This window comes from Megascapheus bottae, chromosome 11, assembly GCF_031878675.1.
Source record: "Megascapheus bottae isolate mThoBot1 chromosome 11, mThoBot2.hap1, whole genome shotgun sequence".
Taxonomy (NCBI): Eukaryota; Metazoa; Chordata; class Mammalia; order Rodentia; family Geomyidae; genus Megascapheus; species Megascapheus bottae.
The window spans coordinates 789,714-813,222 of NC_143519.1; the positions used below are offsets into that span (position 1 = coordinate 789,714).

Below are 23,509 nucleotides of genomic sequence, written 5' to 3' on the forward strand. Positions count from 1 at the left end.
GAGGCGAGGGCGACGCGCTCGTCCCCGGCCGCCCGGGGGCGCCTCGGGGACAGCGGCGGGGGCCCCGGGCTCGCGGCCCTGGGGGCGGGCGGACGCGCGCGGCGGGCGGGGCGGGGCGCTCGCCGGAAGCCGGGCCTCGCCCCCGCGCGCTCCCGAGCGCGGCCTCGCGGCTCCGCTCCCGGCGTCCTCTGCGGAACCGACGCGCGCGGCTGCGGCGCCCGGACGCGCGGCGGGGACGGACCCGCGCCGGAAGTGACGCGCGGGCGGCCATGGCGCACATCACCATCAACCAGTACCTGCAGCAGGTGAGGCAGGGGCGGACCGTGGGCCGGCGCGGGGCGGGAGCGCCGGCGGGCCTCCGCCGCCCTCGGCTCCGTCTCCCCGAGGCGTGGCGGCTGGGCCCAGCTGACGCGCTGTCCCCGCCTCGGGTCGCAGCTCCGCCGGGCGCTCGGCCGGCCCCGGGCCCTGCGCTCCCCGCGGAGGGCCGCTGTCCGTCGGGGGCCTCGGCTCCAGGCGTCCACGTGGCCCCCGAGGGCGGCGTTTCCGGAAGGCCGAAGCTCGGAGGAGCCAAACCGACTAAAGCCGCGTCCGGTGGGCGCGGGCGGAGGCGGCGCGGCCTGGGTGCCGGCCCCGCCCCGCACTGGCCCCGGGGCCCGAGCGGCCGGCAGGACGAGAGCCCCGCCGCGCGGCTTCGGGGCGGTGGCCGGGGACTTGGGGTTGGGTAGCTCTGGCGGGACCCGATTCCGCGAATCCTCCCGTCTTAATTAAGAACAAACAAAACGCCGAGTGCTGGGGCCGCGCGGGCCCCAGCCGCTGCCCCGCCGCCCTGCCGCCGGGCTGAGGTCGTGAGCGACGAGGCACACCCTCGGGGTCCGCGGCAGGGCGGGGCTTGCCTTCCCCAGGGAAGGGCATTAGATTCCCCGAGGTGGCCTGGGCCACCCTTCTTGGATGTGCAGACACCGGGCCCAGGTGCAGAGCCACAGAAGCTGGGGTTGTGTTTGCTTTAGTAATGCCAATGGTCCGTGGAAGCTACCCCAGCTTAACCCTAACACGAGTGCAAGCCTTGCCTTGTAGTCTCCTAGTCCTTGGTGGTGTTCCTGCAGATGGTCTCTGACTTGGGAGATTTCAACTTTAAGATGGTGGGGTGGGGTGTACATTCAGGTTTTGAATTCAGACCTTTTCCCAGGCTAGCAGTATGTGATTGCTGTAGGGTTCTCTTGCCATGTTGTACAGCTTGCCGTGACAGAAACAGCAGGCACTACAGTGGTATGTACTCCTGCCAGGCTGTGACACACCATAGCTTGTTGTGTTCAACATATTTGGCCCCTGGGGTTTTTAAGACTTGGCCTTATGGAATGTGAGGAACCATCTGCACTCTGCTGGGTCTGTATAGGGTTCTGATTGCTTTTCTTGGACAAGGCACTGTACTGAAGACAGTTGCCTAAGTGCTTCAGGCCATTTAAGTATCCCTGGCTGTCTGGGGGTGGTGGTATGTGTTTGTGGTCCTAGTTATTGGGGAAGATAGCTTGAACTCTGTGCTGCATTATCTCTGTCTTCAAAGAGCAAGGTAGGTAGGTAGATATAGAGGGAAGGAAGAAAGATGGGTGCATCACTTTACATATCTACTTTATTGTTATAAAATTGTACTCTACATGTAGCTTTATGCTTGGTGTTTTTCTTTTTGTTGTTGTTGTTTGCCAATACTACAGCTTGAACTCAGGGACTGGGCTCTGTCCTTGGACATATTTTGCTCAGGGTTAGCACTCTACCATTTGAGCCACAGTGCCACTTACAGCTTTTTGTATGGATCTAGTACCAAGGAATCAAACCCCAGGCTTCATGCATGCTAGGTGAGCACTCTACAACTATGCCAGGCTCCCGGCCCCTGGTGGTTTTTGTTTGTTTATTTGTTTTTGCTTGTTTTTTTTTAAAATTTGTCTGATTATAATTTTCTTTGTAGATCAAATTTAAGTATACTTGGCCTTCACTGATGGCTGACACCTATAATCCTAGCTACACAGGAGACTGAGATCACAGTTTGATGCCAGTATAGGCATAAAAGTCTTGAGAGATTCCATCTCCAGATTACCAGCAAAACATTGAACTAGAAGCATGGCTTAAGTGGTAAGAGAGTCACCCCTAAGCAAGAAAACTGATTGAGTGCCATGCCTGAGTTCAAACTCTAGCACATACACAAAACAACGTATTTGATTTTCTGATTACAGATGTTTTTAGTCACCCAGGCCTCTAGTGCCCAACAGAGGTATATAAAGTCAGTCTTGCCAGCCCTCTGACTGCCATCTCCCCCAGCCAGTCGTCTCGCATTGTGTGTAATCCACCTTTGTTAATAGCCAGGTACTCAGCCATTAGCTTTACTTGCTTTCTTGCCTTTGCAAGGTCCCATGTGAAATGATTGTTTACTGAGTAAAGAATGTTGGCTTTTTAGGTTGATTATTCCTTTCCAAGAAGAAGAAAATAGATTTTTTTTTTTTCTACATTTCAGGTGTATGAAGCGATTGACACCAGAGATGGAGCATCTTGTGCAGAGTTGGTGTCTTTCAAGCATCCTCATGTTGCAAACCCACGGCTGCAGGTAGATGAGAGCTGTACATAAAGTCTCTAGGGAGAATTGCAAGGCAGCTAGTTGCAGAGGAGTTAATATCTGAATAGAAAACCAGTATTGCCTCTTGAGCGAACATTTCCAAGTTCCCTTATGAGTTCCACGACTGTTTCATTGATTAATGTCGGTGCTTTGCATTCCTGCAGAACTGAGGTGTGGGGTGATTGGCTTATGAAGGCTATCCATTGGGGAAGCTGGGACTTAGACCCTGTCTACACCTCTCTGTCCCCCAAGTTCATTGGCCATCTTGGGCCACTTGGCAGAGTGCCAGTGGAACAAGGCCTTGCAGGGCTCATAGTGGATGACAGCCCTGCCCCTCCCTGGTCCTCCACCAGTTCCCACTGCCTTCCTGCTGCCATGGAGACGGGGTGGTCCCTAGAAACCCCGGGCTGGGAAGCAGGAGCATCTTGATGTAGCATTTTAGGTGGTACCCAAGCAGTACTTCTGGTTGTAGTACTTTTTATTTCTCCATGGATTCCAATGATAATCTTGGAGTGTGTGCCTCTGAGGGTGAGATGTGGCTACTGTCTATTGGTGGTCACACCAGCTGCAGGTCCCGCCAGAAGTGGATGCAGCTCACACCGAGCCCCCCACTGTCTCATGATAGCGGAAATTTTGTCAGCCTCTCTCAGAGCTGTGGGGCTGACTAGAAGCCAGAGACTTCACAGTAGTCAGATGTGGCCATGTGTATCGTGCTCCTCTTGCTGTGTTGTCAGCAGGAGACCCAAGCCTGCCTGTGAAGTCCCTCGCCAGCCTCTCCATGTGGTTCCATCCTTGTTGGCCACCATCTGGGTCCGTCATTAGGGACTGTAATAGTGATTTCCCATGTTTGTGCATGTAAATGGGCGCGCATGCCTATTCTATTAGTGAGGACTCGTTGATTCCCTTTTGTGTGTCATGCATTCACAGACACAGCCCCACACCAGTGATGCTGGCTGGAAAATTAGGGATGTAGTCAGGATCCCAAAACAAAGGGCCAAAAAGATGAAAATTGGTGTCCCAGCCTGAGCCACAGTTAGGAGCCCAGGGTCAGTGCTTGCTCCTCCCCCTTCTGCCTTCAGAGCCCCGCTGGCCAGGGCCATGTCCTCTCCTGTGCCAGTTTCTTCCAGCCACACACTCAAGGCATCTCACTCCAGCAACATGAAAGTTAAATTAGCCCTCGCACACAACGCTTACATGATAGCAAGTTTGAGTTGAGACAGGGAGAGGTAGAACTCAGTGTCAGCCATTGGCCCAGGATACCTGCTCCCTCCGTGACATGGAGTGTCTCTCAAGCGTAGACTGACTCAGTAAACCCAGAACCGTTGCTCGGGAGCCGATTCTTGACTAGTTGGCTACTAAAGACTGAAATTTATGTGACGGTGCCGAGGGTATATACTGGCGCAAGTCAGGCAGTGATTGTACTCACAGCAGATTTCTTGTTCTGTGGAAGTACTGTGGCAAGTACTATGGGGTAATGAGTATTTTATTTAGAAGTGCTAAAACCAAGTATTACTACCAACTATGACTTTTTAAACAAATTTATCCCTATCTCTAGCATTTTTCTGTGCCTGAACATTTTATTTATTTTTAATTTTTGCCATTTTTTTCTCTGTAAATTAGATGGCCTCTCCAGAAGAGAAATGTCAGCAAGTTTTGGAACCCCCTTATGATGAAATGTTTGCAGCTCATTTAAGGTAACCGGTTGGCAAGGAAGAAAGAATGTGTCTAGAATGGCTCCAGCTCGCTGGAGGAAATCTGTCTAGACTGTGCTGAGCTCAGGTCTTGGCTTGCCTCATGTCTTGATTGAAGCAGTAAAGAGTACATTTCTCACCTCACAGGTAAAGCCTGAGAAACAACATGTGTCTCACTATAAAGGGTCTCTTGGTAACAATCATACTTTTCTTTTTCCAGAAAATGTGTCCATTTTTAATCTCTTTGCCTTTCTGGGGGAAAAAACAAACTGAAGTTGAACAAAACAAATTTAAAAATTGCTTTTTGGCGCTATTATAGTTTGAACTCGGGGCTTGTTAGCTTGTGTTCTATCCCTTCAACCATGCCAGCAGCCCAGCATTTTGCTGATGAGTTTTGAGGAAGAATCTCATTGGCTTTTCTGCCTGGACTGGTTTTGAACCACAGTTCTCCAACTCAGGCTCCTGAGAAGGTAAGGTTACCAGTGTGAGCCACCAGAGCCCATAAAATATTCTTATTTCCACGTTGTGTTTGTTGCTTTTTCCTCCCAGTTTTGGCAGAACTTTATCCCAGAAGCCATGTGAATTGGATTTGCCTTCCTGCCTGCCTGTCTTGTGTCTCATAGCAGTCTGAATGTGGGGTCTTAGAGCAGGAAAGCCTTAAAAACTTAGCAGGTTTTTTTTTTTTTTTTTGGCCAGTCCTGGGCTTGAGCTCAGGGCCTGAGCACTGTCCTTGGACTTTCTCAAGGCTAGCACTCTTCCACTTGAGCCTCAGCACCACTTCGGCTTTTTGCTGTGTATGTGGGGTACTGAGGAATCAATCCCTGGTCTTCGTGCATGCTAGGCAAGCACTCTACCACTAGGCCAAACTCCTGGCCCAACTCAGCAGTTTTTAAGGAGTGCCACTTCTCTCGCAGTGTGGAGCACCTGCTGTCCTGGTAGGGTTCCGGATTCCATGAGGACATGATGCCCAGCACAATTCAGTTAGAGCGCCTTGGTCAGCCCACGGGCAACGTGGAAAGGTGCTGTGTCCTCTATCATCTGTCCGTCCAGCCAGTCCTTCTGGAACTGCTGTCCTGGGGACTCAACAGGACAGGCTCAGACTTGGTGGTTCACACCTGTACTTCCTGCTGCTTGGGAGGAGGCAGAGATTCTGAGGACTGTGTTCCAAGGCTGGCCATTAGGCAAAGAGCAAAATCCTACCTGAAAAAATAAGCTAAAGCAAAAAAGTGTAAGAGGCATGGTTCAAGTGGTAGAGCTCCAGTATTGCATTCTACTTTACACCAACATATTCTAGTTCAAATAATCATAGTTATTTTCTCCTTTGAGCTTTCATTAGCTGCCAGGAAAGCACTCTAGCTTTCCCTCTGGGACCAGTAGAGAATTGGGGTGGGGGGTGAGGCAGAGCTGAGCTCTGGCCCACATGACAGCATCTTGGTTTTCGTTGTATAAATGCACTTTCTAATGCCTCTTTTCCAGGTGCACCTATGCAGTGGGAAACCACGACTTCATAGAGGCCTACAAATGCCAGACCGTGATAGTCCAATATCCTTCCTGTACATATGGCTGCATGGTGTGTGGCTACGTGGTGCATGGTGGGTCCAGGGGTTCCTGGGGTTCAAGGTCTTAAAATCTTGAACCAGTTGTTTACACTTGCAATCAGGAAGAAGTAACCTTCGTTGTATCTGTTTCACTTTGGTACCTGAGTTTAGCATGGATATTAAAGACGTATATGTTTACAGACATATGAACTGAAAGAGAGTGCTGATCAAGAGGAGGGTCTGCGGGTTCGATTCCTCAGAAGCACACACAGATGAAGGCCAGAAGTGGTGCTGTGGCTCCAGTGGTAGGGCTTTGGCCTTGAGGAAAGCCCAAGGACAGTGCTCAGGCCCTGAGTTCAGTCCCCAGGACTGGCAAATGGAAGGAAGAGAAAGAGAAAGAGAAGAAGGAAGGAAGGAAAAGAAAGAGAGGAGGGGTGTGGAGGTGCGGGGGTCTTGCTCAGTATTAGAGCACTTGCTTAGTAAATGTCATTGGGTGCTGAGTTTGGTCCCTAACCCTGGTGTGGGGGTAGAGAGAGATGGGATGTTATTTAATTCTGTTAACACATTATTTGTAGAAGCACTGCTGAGCCCCTTGCTTCAGTGTAAGGTTGACATCAGAACTAGATGCGTAAGATGGACTCAGATGTGGACTCAGATACACCATCGTCGAGTGTGGTCATAAGGACCTTCATGACGCCAGAGTCCTCGTAGATAACAGTTAAGGTCCTCACTGATAAGCGTGCCAAGAATTTGTATATCCTTCTAGCTTAAAAACCAGAAACCAAAACAGCTGCCTTGTTTAAATATACCCAGAAGACTGTGGACCACTGCTGAGTCTCCTTGAGGTGTAAGAATATTCCAGAATTGTTACAATTAGCTTTGTGCTGCAGATTACGAAGCCCTCGGAAGTATTCCTGATGGCCTAGGGCTGGAGAGACTGTTTGCTGTGCACTCCCACCTCCCGTTGTAATCTTCTCCATTCAGTAGGTAGAGCTCTGACAGCCAGTGCTCAAAGCCAGGCCAAAAAAACCCTGAAGCAGGGCCTGTAGTGTGGCCTAGTGGTGGAGGGCTTGCCTAGCCTGCATGGAGACCCAGGTTCGATTCCTGGGTACCACACACATAGAAAAAAAAGCTGGAAATGGTACTGTGGCTCCAGTGGTAGAGCCCTCGCCTTGAGAAAGCCCAAAGATAGTGCTCAGGCCCCGAGTTCAAGCCCCCGTCCTGGCACACACAAAGAACTAGACACAAATTTTTTATTCAGACACAAATCTTAAAAAAAATTATAGTACCAGGCTGGGAGTGTGGCCTAGTGGTAGAGCGCTTGCCTAGCATGCATGAAACTCTGGGTTCGATTCCTCAATACCACATACACAGAAAAAGCCAGAAGTGGCTGTGTGGCTCAAGTGGCAGAGTGCTAGCCTTGAGCAAAAATGTCCAAGGACAGAGCCCAGGTCCTGAGTTCAAGCCCCAGGACTGGAAAAAGAAAAAAAGATTAGAGTACCAATGCCTTTTTTGGGGGCTGGGAGTTTGGCCTAGTAGTTAAAGTGCTTGCCTAGCATGCACGAAGACCCGGGTTCGATTCCTTGGTACCACATACATAGAAAAAAGCCTGAAGTGGTGCTGAGGCTCAAGTGGTAGAGCTGTAGCCTTGAGAAAGTCCAAGGACAGTGCTCAAGCCCTGAGCTCAAGCCCAGGACTGGCAAAAAAAAAAAAAAGAAAAGAAAAACACATAAGTCAACCAATGCCTTTTTTGCATTGAGGAAAGACATACTTAGTATACTTAGATCTAATATTATTTAGATTGATGTGGGCACAAACTGTAAGTGAAAACTGTTAACTGTGACACTTTCTTTTGGCAGTGCTAGACCAAGCACTTTGCCACGGAGTCCAATATTCACACAATCTTTAAAAAAGATGAACTGTGCCCCTTAAATTTTAGAATCTTCTTTTTTCTCTTTTTTATGCATTTATTAATTTGTTCATTCATTTTTTTTTTTTTTTTTATTGTGCGTGTCCTGGGGCTTGAACCCAGCCTGGGTGCTATCCCTGTGCCTCTGTGCTCAAGGCCAGTGCTTTACCTTTGGAGCAGCCATGGCTCCCTTCCTACTTCTTAGTTAATTGTATAGAAGAGGCATAGTCTTTCCTGCTTCAGCCGGCTTTGAACCGTGACCTTCAGATCTCTGCCTCTGGAGTAGCTGGCATGATGAGCATGAGAACTGGTACCAGCTCTCGTCCTTTACTTTTATCATGTGCAGCATGGTTTGGATTTTGCATGTATGGCTTCCTTAACGTAGCACATCTTTCCTGAAGGCATTTCAGGCCCACAAAGAAGAAAACTGGTAAGTATAAACAAAACAGCTAGAAATCAGTAAATGGTCATTTTTAATTTTTTACTTTAAATAGCTCCACAAAGAAGTTTCAGTTTAAGACACACCGATGTATGCATACAATACATCTGGATCAGTGTGGCCCCTTCATCATCCTCCATCCTTCTCTACCCCATCCCCTCAGATGACCTGGCTCCTCCCTACTCCATCCCCTCAGATGACCTGGCTCCTCTCTACCCCCTCCCCTAAGATGACCTGGCTCCTCCCTACCCCATCCCCTCAGATGACCTGCTCCTCTCTACCCCATCCCCTCAGATGACCTGGCTCCTCTCTACCCCCTCCCCTAAGATGACCTGGCTCCTCTCTACCCCCTCCCCTCAGATGACCTGGCTCCTCTCTACCCCCTCCCCTCAGATGACCTGGCTCTTCCCTACCCCATTCCCTCAGATGACCTGGCTCCTCCCTACCCCATCCCCTCAGATGACCTGGCTCCTCTCTACCCCATCCCCTCAGATTACCTGGCTCCTCCCTACCCCATCCCCTCAGATGACCTGGCTCCTCCCTACCCCATCCCCTCAGATGACCTGGCTCCTCCCTATCCCATCCCCTCAGATGACCTGGCTCCTCTCTACCCCCTCCCCTAAAATGACCTGGCTCCTCTCTACCCCATCCCCTCAGATGACCTGGCTCCTCCCTACCCCCTCCCCTCAGATGACCTGGCTCCTCCCTATCCCATCCCCTCAGATGACCTGGCTCCTCCCTACCCCATCCCCTCAGATGACCTGGCTCCTCTCTACCCCATCCCCTCAGATGACCTGGCTCCTCTCTACCCCATCCCCTCAGATTACCTGGCTCCTCCCTACCCCATCCCCTCAGATGACCTGGCTCCTCCCTACGCCATCCCCTCAGATGACCTGGCTCCTCTCTACCCCATCCCCTCAGATGACCTGGCTCCTCCCTGCCCCATCCCCTCAGATGACCTGGCTCCTCCGTACCCCATCCCCTCAGATGACCTGACTCCTCCCTACCCCATCCCCTCAGATGACCTGGCTCCTCTCTACCCCATCCCCTCAGATGACCTGGCTCCTCTCTACCCCATCCCCTCAGATGACCTGGCTCCTCCCTACCCCATCCCCTCAGATGACCTGGCTCCTCCCTGCCCCATCCCCTCAGATGACCTGGCTCCTCTCTACCCCATCCCCTCAGATGACCTGACTCCTCCCTACCCCATCCCCTCAGATGACCTGGCTCCTCCCTACCCCATCCCCTCAGATGACCTGGCTCCTCCCTACCCCATCCCCTCAGATGACCTGACTCCTCCCTACCCCATGCCCTCAGATGACCTGGCCCCTCCCTACCCCATCCCCTCAGATGACCTGACTCCTCTCTACCCCCTCCCCTCAGATTGCCTGGCTCCTCCCTACCCCATCCCCTCAGATGAGTGGCTCCTCTACCCCATCCCCTCAGATTGTCTGGCTCCTCCCTACACCATCCCCTCAGATTGCCTGGCTCTGTTTCACACTGTGTATTGAGTGTCATGCCTGCACTCGACCACCCCTCCTCTCTCCATTTGTATCTCTTCCTCTCCTTGTCCTCTCCCCTTCACCTTTCTCCCTCCCAACAACACTTCTCAGATTCCTGGTATTTTTGCAAGTGTCTTTGCTGTGTCATGACTATAATCTTCTGGATAAATGCCAAAGAGTGATACTGGATTATAGAGTTAAGTTCAGGTTTTTTTTGTTGTTTTTTTTTTTTTTTAGGAAACTAATATATATGTGTGTGTGTGTGTGTGTGTGTGTATTTTTTTTTTTTTGGTTGGTCGTGGGACTTGAACTCTGGGCCTGGGTGCTGTCCCTGGGCTCTTCAGCTCAAGGCTAGCACTCTGCCATTTGAGCCACAGTGCCCCTTCTCATTTTCTAGAGGTTAACTGGAGATAAGAGTCTCACAGACTTTACTGCTAGGGCTGGCTTTGAACCTTGATACTCAGATCTCAGCTTCCTGAGTAGCTAGGATTACAGGCATGAGTCATCACAACCAGCTCTAAGTTGATTTTTTAAAAGATTTATGATTCACTAGCAAACTTAAGTTTTGTTCACATGAACAGCTCACCTCCTTTTTCTGAGTGTAGACTTGGCTTATATAAGAAGGGAAGCCTAGTTCAGCCAGCTGCATGAACAAGCTGTCCTTCAGCATTGTTTTCTGCACACAGGTTTCTGCCAGGAAATGTTACTAAACCACCTGTTTTTGGCAGTGAGGAGCTAGAGAAGCCTCCAGTTAGACCAAGGCCGGGACTGTGTTGGGACAGTGGTGGGGGCCAGCAGGGAGTGTGGTCTCTGGTTTGTCCGGGAAGCCTAGGATCATGGCCTGCCCGTGTAAGCAGTAAGGAAGTGGATAGGAGCCATCAGGATGGGGAGATGTGGACCCCATCGTGGATGCTGTCCCTCCCCCAGGATGAACTCTAAACCTGTGGTCTTCCCCAGGGCCCTGCCTGTCATGTATGCTGTAGCACTGGACCTTCGAGTGTTTGCCAACAATGTAAGTGCAATTTCCTACCATGGTTGTGTTTTAATGGAAAGTTTGGCGATGCCTGCTGCTTATTTCATGTCTTTCCAAAAGCTGTGAGGATGAGTAGGAGGTAGGCTGTGTCTGGTGCGGGAACAAAGTTTGGAGGTGATTGGCTGACGGTTCTTCCTGGATGGCTGCAGGCGGATTTAGGTGTCATTTGCTCAGAACAAGGTGTTCTGAACCTGGCTAACACCTAAGGAGCAGAGTGTTAAGAAATAAGGTGATTCTTCATTTTCTTGTAAGCCACACAGGGCTTATACCTGCCCTAACATATTGTAGCTTAATGTACATCTAGGCATTGGCTAAGGATTTTGATGGTGTCAGGGAAAGATCCTGGGGACTGGCATAAATCGGTTAGAGGCCACAGCTGGCGTCATTTCACAAGGCCTCGTATGACTTTAAAAATGGTGGTTGTAGCCAGGTGCTGTGGCTCATACCTGTAATCCTAGCTACTCAGGAGGCTGAGATCTGAGGGCTGCAGTTCAAAGCCATCCGGGCACAAAAGACTGTGAGACTCTTATCTGCAGTTAACCCCCAGAAAACAGAAAGTGGCGCTGTGGCTCAAGAGGTAGGACAGTAGCCTTGAGCTGAAGTGCCCAGGCCCAGAGTTCAAGCCCCACGACTGACCAAAAAAAAAAAAAAGACAATGTACTTGGATTGTAATTCAGCCCAGAATTTAGGTGGTTTTTTTTGTTTGTTTTGTTTTGTTTTGGGTATTTTTGGTATTGGGTATTAAATTCAGGGCTGTGTGCTAAGGTAGCACATTTGAGATACTCCAGTACTTGTAATGTGCTTTTCAGTAAGGTTTCATACCTTTGCCTGAGCCAGGGTTGGACTGCATAACTTCAGCTACAGGTCCAGATTCTGGCTTTGTTTCCTTGTTTTGCTTATTAAAAGCACAAATGTTGATGATAGCTAACTTGGTCATTTGTTTGCCCGGAAGTGTCTCACTTGCTTTTTCCGGAATGTGTGAGATTCTCCTGCCTGAGAGTTGTGGGAAGCAAAGCAACCAGGCCAGTCTGCAGCTTGACCCATGACCCTTGCCTGGTTCCTTCTCCGGTGCCCAGTGCCTTCTCACGTCCTGTTTCATCACAGAGAAGCAGCTCAGATGTGAACGGGTGTGTTTGCTGCACCCTCTAGGACCCGAGTGCCAAGCTAGTTGGCCAGGCGGTCTGGTGCCAGGCGCTCGGTGGTGTGGTTCAGTGGTGGGCATGCAGTGCTGCCGTCTGGTGGCTTGGAGGAGCTCCCAGCTCTCTCCCCACCCTGCCTCCTTCCTCCAGTGAGCAGCAGGGTGCTGGAAAAGCCTTCAGCCTGGGCATGGTGTGCAGCCTCCAGGGGAAGGGTGGAGAGCTCCCACGTTGACCCTCCTCAAGACCCAGCGGCACAGCTGACGTGCTGGGCGTGGGAGGTGCGCAGGGAGTGAGCCCCAAACAGGGTGCCAGGCAAGGTGACGCTGGGGTGGGTGTGTGCCTGCTACACATATTACCTAGAATTGTGGTCGAGGTGTTGGCCTGGCTGAAGAATCAGTGCAGAGAAAGACTGTGAGTAGACCACCAGTGGAGCCTCTGCCGGGCACGCGGCGGCCCCACTGAAAACTCCGGACTGCATGAGGGAGAGAGAATGTACCCTTCAAACCTCTTAGGATTTGGACTCTGAATTCCCATGTTTGTTTTAAAAACAGACCCCTTTTGTTCTGTCAGGCAGATCAGCAGTTGGTCAAGAAGGGCAAGAGCAAAGTTGGGGACATGCTGGAGAAGGCTGCCGAGCTACTGATGAGCTGCTTCCGCGTCTGTGCCAGTGACACGTGAGTGCACGGGAGGCCTGAGGATTGCACTGTGCGTAGATGGCACGCTGGCAGGGAGCCAGGCCCCTCCCACTCAGCCCACGGTGAACTCACCGTTGGTGTTACTGTTGCTCACAGAGAGCACTTGTAAAGTCGTTTATGCTTGTCTCGGGCACACCCTGAGCGGGGGGCTCCTCTTGTTCCCACTCTCTGGGTTTGAACTGGGTCCTTGCCTGGGCACTTGGCTTTTTCACTCACAGCTGCCCCTCTGCCCTTGAGCCACACTCCAGTCCCTGTCTTGCTTTTGACACCTCTGTGCAGGCAGTGACTTGAAGATGGGCCAGTTCTTCACATTTGCACTCCGTGGCCATTGTCATCACCCTCGGCGCTCCCTGGTCTCAAGTGGGCTTTTCTCCTGTCATCATTCAGTAACTTGCTCTGCTAGGTGACAGCTGATCACAGTTCACAGAGATGCTCAGGTTTTTTTTTTTTTTATCATTTGGTTGTTTTTCAGTCTTTTTCCTCTCCGTCATCTTGGATAATTTGTACTGAGCTGCTTGCAAGGTAGCTGGTTTTAGGTGTCTTTCTATATTTTGTAATTCTTAACCCTTCATCTGACTACTTCAGAATTTCTAACTTCCTCTGTCTCCTTATCACATTTATTTGGTTAGGAGTTTGAAGCCATTGTGCGTATGATTTTTTTCTTCAGGGTTCTTGTTGTTTTGAATTGAGGTCTTGCTGAGCTAATCCCCATTCCCCTACGGGCCAGGTCCACTGAGGACCCCGGGCTCTTCACAGTATCAGCTGTGACACTGCGTGTTTCAGATGATGGTGTGAAGTGCACAGACGGCGGAGTCTCTGAGGAGTGAGTCTCAGGCCCACCTCACTAACACGGTAGCAGCCCAGTGAATTTTGACCATGCACATGGATTTGGGTGTGAGCCTCTTTTTGTACAGCAACAACTTTCCCTCACCTTTGATCAGGCAGTGTGTTTTCAGGAGCTGTACCAGAAGCACGCCATGAAGACCAGTGGGTGAGCTGTACTTCCTCAGGACCCAAAACTATTAGAAGGGGAAAATGGTAGAAAACTAGCCTGTCGGATAAGGCTCTAGTCTCTAGGCTACGTAAAGAACTGAGAGAGCTGAAAAGTAAGGAAACAACTCAGTTTAAACATGGACAGACTTGAAACTCCTTTCATGCAAGCCGCACATGAGGAGAGGCTAAGGGCTGTCGGTAAGGACCGCCAAGACCTCTGGTGGACCCTCAGGTCTTACAGCTGCTCCAGAGCCCTCTGGCCGCGCCTCCTCCCGTTAGGTCTGGGGCTCACACACACCCAGGGCACACTCTCTCCCTGGACTTTTGCCTTTATCTTATGTCTATGTTCCTGGTTCATCCTTGACAGCATAGTCCAGCAATGTAGGGGTCTTTTTAGTTAATTTTTCTTTTTTGTCAGTACTAGGGTTTGAACTCGAAGTCACTTGCTTGCTTGCTTGGCTCTCTAGCACTTGAGTGATACTTCCAGCCCAGCTTTTGATGGGTTATTTTGGCGATGGAATCTCATGGACTTTCCTTCCTGGATGTCCTTTGGATGTCAGCTTCCTGAGTAGCTAGGATCTCAGGTGTGAGTCACTGTGCCTGACAGAGTGTAGCATTTTTGTACTTACGAAGTCATGGTTTATTTTGGCCTCTGTTTCTTTTTCTTTTTGGAGGGGTGGGGTTGGGAGAGGTGGTACTGGAATTTGATCTCAGGACCTCACTCTTGCCAGACAGGTAGTCTGCCACTTGACGTGTGCCTTTTGCCCCCAATTGACCTTTTCTTTCAAAATAAAAATTCAGAGTGGGGTACAAACATTGAAATGCCTTCCTTCTCCAAATGCTTCCGTTTTTCTTTTGTCTTTTGAGGTGAAACATGCATCCAAAGAGCCACAGAAAGCCCCGCTGCCCACCACAGCCTTTTCTACTCTGCCTCCCTGTGGCCTTAGGGCAGTGTCTGCTGCCCCTGCCCCAGTGCTTCCCTGGAGGGTGGGCTCTGCCTCACGGCCTTGTGTGTGGAGAGGCCCACAGGGTGTGCCTAGAAACCATTCGCTTTTGCCCAGCACTGGAGAAACCAGGCAGTTTTCATGTACTGCACCCGAGAGAGCATCCGTATGTTTAAGTGCAGGTAGACTTCCTGGCTTGCTCTTTGTCTTTTTTTAAATGTCATCTGTTACATAATAGATCTTTTTTCGTAATTTTTGCGTTGTGGGGCTTTACCTCAAGGTATAATTCTTATAGTTTATTTTGGGATTTATAAAGTGTGTATCTGCTCTGTGACTGGGAACATTAATTCCCTGTAGACGCGCTGGCATCGAGGACTCCAAGAAGTGGGGGATGCTGTTTCTGGTGAACCAGTTGTTTAAAATCTACTTTAAGGTACGCTTGCTTCTGTGTGAGTCAGAATGACGTCATCCTCCCAGGTAAACAGCTACCATATGTCCTGGCCTGTGCTAGGAAATGCTGCTGCCCCATGCATGGCCCTCCTAGCTGCATGCACTGGGCACTTCCCAAATTCAAGGCCCTGTTCCACATATTACATAAACGTGTGAAAGCTTGAGGGGCCGTGGGCCAGTGCACAACTTCGTACATTGGGTGGCAGCACTCTGGAAGAAATGGTCTCTGTGTGACATCTAGGTGTCAAATGGGTTCCAGATCATTGTTTCTGCCTTCCCTGAAAGGCAGCTCAGCAGCTGTCATCTTGTCTCCTGTCATGCCTGACTTCATGGCTCCTGTTCAGCGCACAGTGGTCCTGTCCCTCCCAGGCTGAAGTGTGTGCTCCTCCTTATTAAAGGGTGGGCAGGGCTGCTTGGAAAGCTCGGGATTCCCCACCGTCTTTAAAATTATTATGTCTTTGAGATGGGAGCGGGGAGGGGGGTGTGAAGGTACTGGGGCTTTAACTCGGACCTACTCAATCTTGTTTAGCTTTTTCACTCAAGGCTGGCACTCTACCATTTGAGCCACACATTCAGTTTTGCCATTTTGGTGGTTAATTGGGGATAAGAGTCACAAACATCTCTGCTTGGTCTTGCTTTGAACCATGATTCTCAAATCTCACCCTCCTGAGTAGCTAGAATTATAGGTATGAGCCACCAGCACTAACTTACTTGATGATATAATAGGGTGTGCTATTCCCATTTTAAAGGGACACATACTTATTAGAAGCACAAGTTTATGTCCTTCTACTTTCCTGTTTCGTTGTTATTTTTAAACATTTTAATGGACTGCTATTACAGATCAACAAACTCCATTTGTGTAAACCCCTAATCAGAGCCATTGACAGCTCCAACTTGAAAGAAGACTATAGCACTGCCCAGAGAGTCACGTACAAATACTATGTGGGACGCAAGGCCATGTTTGATAGTGACTTCAAGCAAGGTATGTTGAGACCCAGCTGTGCATTCTGAATAGTTCTAGTGGTGCAAACGGTCTCCAGACACAGGGCTGCCTTTCTGTTATGTGAGGACTGTGGGTAGACAGTCATGCCCTCCCCACACCAATGCCCCCTGAATAAAGGAAGGTTGTGCGTGGGGACATTAGTAACGTACGCAGGGGACCTTCATGGGCTCAGGGCCCTATTGCATGCAGGGACCTTCATGCGTGCAGGGTCCTTAATGCATGCAGGAACCCTTAATGTATGCAGGATCCTTAATGCGTGCAGGAACCCTTAATGCGTGCAGGAACCTTAATGCGTGCAGGAACCCTTAATGCATGGAGTCCTTAATGCATGCAGGGTCCTTAATGTATGCAGGATCCTTAATGCGTGCAGGGACCTTAATGCATGCAGGAACCCTTAATGTATGCAGGATCCTTAATGCGTGCAGGAACCCTTAATGCATGGAGTCCTTAATGCATGCAGGGGCCTTAATGTATGCAGGATCCTTAATGCGTACAGGAACCCTTAATGCATGGAGTCCTTAATGCATGCAGGGGCCTTAATGTATGCAGGATCCTTAATGTGTACAGGAACCCTTAATGCGTGCAGGGACCCTTCATGTACTCGGGGTCCTTAATGCATGCAGGGACCCTTCATGTACTCAGGGCCCTTCATGTATGCATTGGCCCTTCTGAGGTGGCAGAGCCGCCCGGGAGTAGAGACTAGGCTGTCTCTCTTGGCCTCTGACTGTGTGCTGGTTGTGCGGATCTGAGAGGTGGAGCTGAAGGGGCTGCTTGACTCTGCCACCTCACCACTGCAGCCCGCCAGGACAGCCCTGGAGGAGGAGGTGGCGGGGGGGGGGGGGTGTTAGGCCTTGTACATGGTTCCTGTTCCTACCTCTTTTTCTTTGCTGGCTTTTTCTTCTTTAACAACTTGAGCTCAGGTTCTCAAGTTCTCATTCAGATTACTTGCTATGACTACTGCTCTGTCACTTGAGCCAGGCCTCCAGCCTGTCTTTGACCTGGTTAATTGAAGATGGACTCTTGCAGACTTTTCTACCTGGACTGGTTTTAAACAAGGATCCTCTAGATCTCAACCTCCTGAGTAGCTAGGAGGCATGAGCCACTGGCCCCTAGAGGGCTTGTGCTTTGAAAATGGCCACACGTGATGTGTTTGGGGTCCCTGACACCACACCCGGCTCCTCACAGCTTCCTGTGCTGACTGGCTAGCATGAGGTGGCTCTTTATTATCTCTTCTGTTGCACATAAAGCAGGCTTTTAAACTTGCTACTTCACATGGTCTGAAGTTGTGCAAGGCAGAATGGCGTTGGGCTGCAGGGTGAACCGTGTCCTCCTTTCCCTCTGTGAGGGCCAGGGCTTCTCCTGGCAGAAGGCTGCTTTGTTGTCTGACGATGCTTTGCTTGCCACTGCAGAGCCTTTCATAAAGTGTTTTAATAGATGGCAGGTTCTTCCCTCATCTCTTAGTTTTTCTTTCTTTAATACAGAAAACCCGAGAGTCGGCACTTTTCGGTGATCTTGGTTCGGTCTCTTAGGTACCAATACAATGACTGCTAAGGGCTTGTTGCAAGAGATGATTGATTAAGCTGAAGATCATGGTTTCTGAAGAGTCATTCAGCCTTCCATATTACTGTAAAAAGCACATGGTATCCTGGGATGCATGACTGTGAGACAGCTCAGCTGAGCCCTCTGGGCTCCTAGAAAGCCAGCCCAGCCCTTGAGTCCTTGCTCCAGGCTACGCTACAACTAGGAACCCTGCTTGATTGTATCTCAGTCTGCCAGGCATGAAATGGTTTTCTGTTTGCTGTGATGCGTACTCTTATGCAAAGACAAGTGTACTTGGCACATTCCCCGTGTTAGTCACACAGACTCTGCCCCTCTCTGTACACCTTTTCTCCTTGGTGGTACAGGGCTTTTAACTCAGCCTCTTGTGCTTGTTAGGCAAACACTTCACTCTGTGAGACACAATCCCACACCCCTCTAGATGCTTTTGATTGCAAGCCAATTATGAAATCTGAAACAAGTCTGCAGGCCCTTTGCTCAGAGCAGATTCTCAGCGTGCAGTCACTGTGGGGAGAGTTCTGTGTGTGTGCAGGGAACTTGGGATCCAGTTTGTGGGCGCGCCCATGGCTGGTGGCTGTCTGGACATCCAGCTTGTCCTTGGTCCCCCATAGGGCCCCGGTGGGGCACAGGAGATAGACTTGGCTCTGTGACAGCCTCTCCCTGTGTGAGCTTTTAGGTTCACTGTGCCTCGCGGTTCAGGAACAGGGTAGCAGTTCTCAATGGGGATCGCCTTGGCCGCCCCACCCAGGCCCTGGCGCAGGGCCTGCTGCTTCTGGCCATAGGCCTGCAGAAGACGGGCCGCTGTGACGGAGCCTCCTGTTCTCTTCATACTGGTGTGCTTATGCCCCAGGCACAGAAGCCTCCTCTTCTCCTCAGAGTGCTGGAGTCAGGCTCCCATCAGCACCTTCCCTCCCCCCTCTCCCCCGCCAGGATCAGGGTCTCTGTCCACCGCCAGCCTGCTCTTCACCTTCGCGCCTCATCCTGACAGGTCCTGGAAGCATGTCTTATAGTCCTGTGCTGTGCAGTTGATAAAATGAAGCTTGTATTTGAAGCCTAAACTGTTCTGCATGAAGTGGGACCCCTTTCAAAGTTGCTGGCAGATCGGAATTAATGTATTACACATAAGTAAGATTCTGGGCACTGGTGGCTCACACCTATTATTCTAACTACTCAGGAGTTGAGATCTGAGCGTTGAGTTTCAGAGCCAGCCCATACAAGAAAGTCCATGGGATTTATCTCCAATTGACTAGCAAAAAGTCACAAGTGGAGGTGTGGCTCAAGTGGTAGAGTACCATCTTTGAGCAGAAAAGCCAAGAGAGATTGAGAGGCCTTGAGTTCAAGATCCAGTACTGGAGCCTCGCACGGTGGCTCACACCTGACATCCTAGCTACTCAGGAGGCTGAGATCTGAGGATCACAGTTCAAAGCCAGCCCAGGCACAAATGTCCATGAAACTTATCTCCAGTTAACCACCAGAAAACAGGCAGTAGTGCTGTGCTCAAGTGGTGGAGCACTAGCCTTGAAGAGCTCCATGACCTGCCAAAAAATAAAAATAAAGAAAAGATCCAGAACAAAATTCATTGCAGTGAGCCTGAGTCTAGTGATTGGATTGTGTGTTGAGCTGGAAGGTGGCGAGCCTCTGTTGATTTACTGTGCGTGTGTGCGGTTCAGATTGTCTGGAGCTCCGTCTTCAGTGCACGCGTTTCCGGTTTGAAATGCTACCCGTGGTGGCTGGGTGTCGAGCCTCGGCAGCGGTTAGCTCCTGCCGCTCTCTCTGCGGACGGAAACGAAACTGGGCTGCCTGTGTGGGGCTGCACAGGGAAGCAGCGCTTACCTTTTTTTCCTCAGTCCAGCTTAGCATGCTTGCTCGTGATAGTGCTCGGCCTCCAGTTTGGTCTTTTGTTGTTTTAGTTGCAGGTGGAGTCCCACCGACTTCCTGTCTGGACTGGCTTTAACAGTCCTCTGATCTCAGCCCACTGTCCGTCGCCTGGCCGGCCGGCCTCTGCCTCTTGCCGTGGGGTCACAGCAGAGTGTGAATAGGAGGGAGGCGTGGGGAGGGTCTGGTGGGCCAGCCTGATGTGTGGGGTCTGCTCTCTGCAGCCGAGGAGTACCTGTCATTTGCCTTTGAGCACTGCCACCGTTCCAGTCAGAAGAACAAGAGAATGATCCTGATATACTTGCTTCCTGTGAAGATGCTGCTGGTGAGAGCCGCTCGGGTGGGCTGGGGGCTCTGAGGACGCAGGGAGGAGGCCTGGGAGCAGCCTGGGAACTGGCCGGGCGGGTCTTGACGTGCGCACTCCATGCTAACCCCCGCAGCCGCCCAGCGAGCCCCGCGTGACCTCTCGCGTTCAGTCCTCTTTCACCCACTTAAAATGTCAGAAAGGTGGCTTGCGTCTTCAGAAAGAATTAACTGGTAAGGATTTTACTGGAGACAGTGGTGGTGAGACGAGGACGTTCTGTTCCGTCCCAGGGCCACATGCCGACGGTTGCGCTCTTGAGGAAGTACCACCTCATGCAGTTCGCGGAGGTGACCAAGGCTGTGAGGTGGGTCCTGCCCTTCCCGCGCGGTCGGGGCCGGTGGCTCGCACACGTGTTGACGTGCTCTCCTCCCGTGCCTCCCCTGCTCACCAGTGAGGGCAACCTGCTGCTGCTCCACGAGGCCCTGGCGAAGCACGAGGCCTTCTTCATCCGCTGCGGCATCTTCCTCATCCTGGAGAAGCTCAAGATCATCGCCTACAGGAGCCTCTTCAAGAAAGTGTGAGTGCGGCCACCAGGCCGAGGCCACCGCGCAGGGCGCCCAGCTCCAGGCACGTCCGCACACAGCCTCCCGGTGGGGCTCAGCCAGGCTGCCAGCATGGCTGCCGGACACCGGCCCCTGCTCCAGCTGTGCGCTCCCAGACCCCAGTGGCCAGAAGCTGAGCCGGATGAGCTCTCCCCTCAGCCATGTTAAGGACCAGTGGAATCTCTCCACATGAAAGAGGGGCCCCTTAGAATGAGCGAATGAACGACCAGTCGTGCTTAGGGCACTCTGTGTGCACTAGCGGCCTTTTCCAATGAGGAGGCAACCACGTATTCAGCGGCCTCCGTGGAAGCTGCCTCTGGGGCGCACTGGCCCCCAGCATGGCCCCGCCCATAACAGCTCGCCACCTCTCCCAGGTACCTGCTGCTCAGGACCCACCAGCTGTCTCTGGACGCTTTTCTGGTGGCCCTGCGGTTCATGCGCGTGGAGGAGGTGGACATCGACGAAGTGCAGTGCATCCTGGCCAACCTCATCTACATGGTGCGTGCGTGCGTGCGTGCATGGCTCCCTCCCTCTCCCTGTCTCTCCCTCCTGCCCCCCTCCCTCCCCCCACCCGCCCTGCCCCTGGCAGGCCTCCCACTGCCAGGCCTTCCTGCCCGGCTTCTGAGACTGCCCTGAGACTCGGCTTTGTACAGAACCAGTTCTGTCCCAGAAAATGCCATTCCGATTTCCGAGAGACACGGGTGGTGTGGCAGGTGGGGTCCTGGGCGTGTGTGTGTGTGTGTTTTTCCACATTCTCCACCACATGTGTTTCTCTTCATTGTCCCTGCGTCCATGTCATGCCCAGGGACAAGTAAGTAAGTCACCAGCCTCCGACTTCTCCTTCGTCCAGGGTCACATCAAAGGCTACATATCGCATCAGCATCAGAAGCTGGTTGTCAGCAAGCAGAACCCGTTCCCTCCTCTGTCCACCGTGTGCTGAGCACCCACCGCCCTGCCTCGAGAGCCTCTGCTGCCCTCGGGGCAGCCTGGAGGGGCAGGGCTTTCCTCAGGCTAGCCAAGTGAGGCCGCTGGCAAGCCAGGATCTTCAGGTCCCTGCGGCCCCCCTGCACTGGTGAGCCGCTGCGTGCAGCAGCATCTTCCTGGGCTCTTGATGGACAGGATTTTATAACTGTTTGTAGCTCTTCTTTTTTAAAAGAAGTATTCTGAATTTATAATAATGACATGTATTTATTATATCTTCCAGGATACGTTTATTTTCGTACATTAAATTTGAATGTTTCACGTGAGTAAACGCTTGGTTAACTTGGGGCTCTTTTTCCCTCTTTTCATGCTACTGGGATTTGAACTCAGCCTTGTGTTTACGGGCGGATGGCTGTGCCAGCCTGTTCAGCCGTTTTATCAGAAAAGGGTCCCTGATCTTCAGACCTGTGCCTCCCATAGAGCTGAAATCAAAGGCGTGAACCACCTGCCACCACTCTGAGAGATGAGGCCTCCTTTCTCACTTCCCAGGGAGTTGAGATAATAGACGTGAGCCCGACTCTGTACATTTTAAAAGCAGAATTTTGTCCTGTGTTAAGCTTTCCAAATCCTCGTTTGCCAGTATTAGTCTGCTCGGGTCGGGTTGTCTAACAGATTGAATCCTCTCAGCTCTCCGGCGGGGCCTTCCCCGAGCACAGTCCCTTCCCAGGCTCAGGTGGCTCCCTGTCTCCCGCCCCTTTCAAGGCCATTGTCCTGTTGGGTCTGGACCCTGCCCTATAACTGCACTAACTTTATCCCTTGCGAAGACCCAGACTGCAGATAGCCTGGTGTCCTTGTCCACCCCGCCCCCCAGAAGAAGGCCTCCCCTGGTATCTACCCTCCCCCCCAGAAGAGGCTTCCCCCAGCATCCACCCTCCCCCCAGAGAAGAGTCCTCCCCCGCATCCACCCTCCCCCCAGAGAAAAGTCCTCCACCGGCGTTCACCCTACCCCCAGAGAAGAATCCTTGTTGTGGAAACTGCCCCCCAGCTGGCAGGCCGCGCTGGCTCCAGCCTCGCCTGGGTGGCAGGTTGCCTCCAGATGCTCTTGCCAGTCTGGAAGGCTGGAAGGCCACTTCTGCTGGGCAGCTCCCCATGCCCTCGCAGGCCCTCACGAGGCCAGAGAGCCAGCAGGGGGCAGGGAGCGGCCTTCTATGGCTTCCGGCCCAGACACTCAGGCCGCACAGCCCAGCCTTGGGAAACAGGTTTCTGAGCTGGGCAGATTGGTTTAATGCATCCCATTCCCCCCCAAGAGCCGTGTTTAGGGGACTGGCCACAAGGTGGCTTCCCCAGGCTTGTGGCGCCTCCTCACCTCAGGGTCCGGGAGAGCCACAGCGAGTACCTGGGGACCGCGGTGAGCAGGAATGTGTGTGCCTGCTCTGCCGCCGGCCCCGGTGGTGGCGAGCCCAGGAGCCCCGTGAGAAACCAGGTTTCCCGGTGTTCTCGGGTGACACTGCTTCCTTCCAGCCACTGGCCAGTGGCCACCCCGCCCCGCTCACAGCCCACACGCGTGGTGACCGTCACATTCAGGGCCCGCCCACACTCCTCCTCATCCACACGCATGACTGGCAGTGTCACTGGCACAGTGCCCAGGCCGGTGCCGTTGAGGACCCAGCCACTGAGAAGACCCTTGGTCCCTGGGATGAGGGCTCGCTCGGCGAAGTCTCTCTCGGGGATGCAGACGGGGCGTCCCCCCGCAGGGCACTGCACCGGCCGCTCCAGCTCCAGCAGGGAGATGTCGTTCTGCCCCGACTCCTCCTCGTACCACAAGTGCACGTGAGCACGCCTGACCCTGATCATCACCGGGTCCCTTTTGTCACAACCTAGGGTCGGGGGCAACGCACTCGGCACCTCCCCCGTCAGCCTGGGGGCTAAGGGCAGACCACGGACAAGCCACACCCCAGCCTGCCCCCCAGCCCGCCTCACCTGGCGGGAGTGAGCGTGCCTGACTCGGAATACAGTGAGTTTTGAGAAATGCTCAAAGGGGAGGCAGAGGTGGTTGGAAACTGCCTGCTTGAAGTTGTCAAGTGGTTTTGTTGGATGGATGGATGGATGGATGGATGGATAATTTTTTGCCAGTCCTGGGGCTTGAACTTGATGCCTAAGATCTGTTCCTGAGCTTCTTTTGCTGAAGGCTAGCACTCTACTATTTGAACCACAGTGCCAGCTTTTTCTGTGTATGTGGCACTGAGGAATCAAACCCAGGACTTCATGCATGCTAGGCAGGCACTCTACCACTAAACCACATTCCCAGCCCC

The 23,509-nt window shown here is 52.1% G+C and overlaps 2 protein-coding genes across 4 annotated transcripts in view; one reads left to right on the forward strand and one right to left on the reverse strand.

The window, feature by feature from the left end:
* The first annotated feature begins 240 nt into the window (after positions 1-240).
* Pcid2 (PCI domain containing 2) lies at positions 241-21,531 on the forward strand. 3 transcript variants are annotated; one of them, XR_016537081.1, is made up of 15 exons: positions 241-305; positions 2,504-2,593; positions 4,223-4,296; positions 5,770-5,835; positions 8,129-8,170; positions 10,639-10,693; positions 12,424-12,527; positions 14,843-14,918; positions 15,776-15,917; positions 19,595-19,695; positions 19,965-20,038; positions 20,126-20,251; positions 20,651-20,774; positions 21,127-21,348; positions 21,481-21,528. XR_016537081.1 is itself a non-coding variant. In XM_090341856.1 (15 exons), exons 4-15 carry the CDS (start codon positions 4,223-4,225, stop codon positions 21,214-21,216), a joined length of 1,074 nt encoding a protein of 357 aa, XP_090197982.1. In that variant the 5' UTR covers positions 1,989-2,124; positions 2,226-2,355; positions 2,504-2,593; the 3' UTR covers positions 21,217-21,531. The 3 variants fall into 3 exon arrangements, 2 of the variants coding, with proteins under 2 accessions (XP_090197981.1, XP_090197982.1); XM_090341856.1 differs by lacking the exon at positions 241-305 and adding exons at positions 1,989-2,124; positions 2,226-2,355 and having other exon boundaries at positions 21,127-21,531; XM_090341855.1 differs by having other exon boundaries at positions 21,127-21,531.
* A 733-nt stretch (positions 21,532-22,264) lies between these two features.
* The window catches only part of Proz (protein Z, vitamin K dependent plasma glycoprotein), a 44,715-nt gene continuing 43,470 nt past the window's right edge, over positions 22,265-23,509 (reverse strand). Inside the window, exon 8 of the mRNA XM_090341857.1 lies at positions 22,265-23,074. Within this exon, the coding sequence (XP_090197983.1) occupies positions 22,560-23,074 (515 nt within the window). The 3' untranslated portion in view covers positions 22,265-22,559. The remainder of the gene's footprint in view (positions 23,075-23,509) is intronic.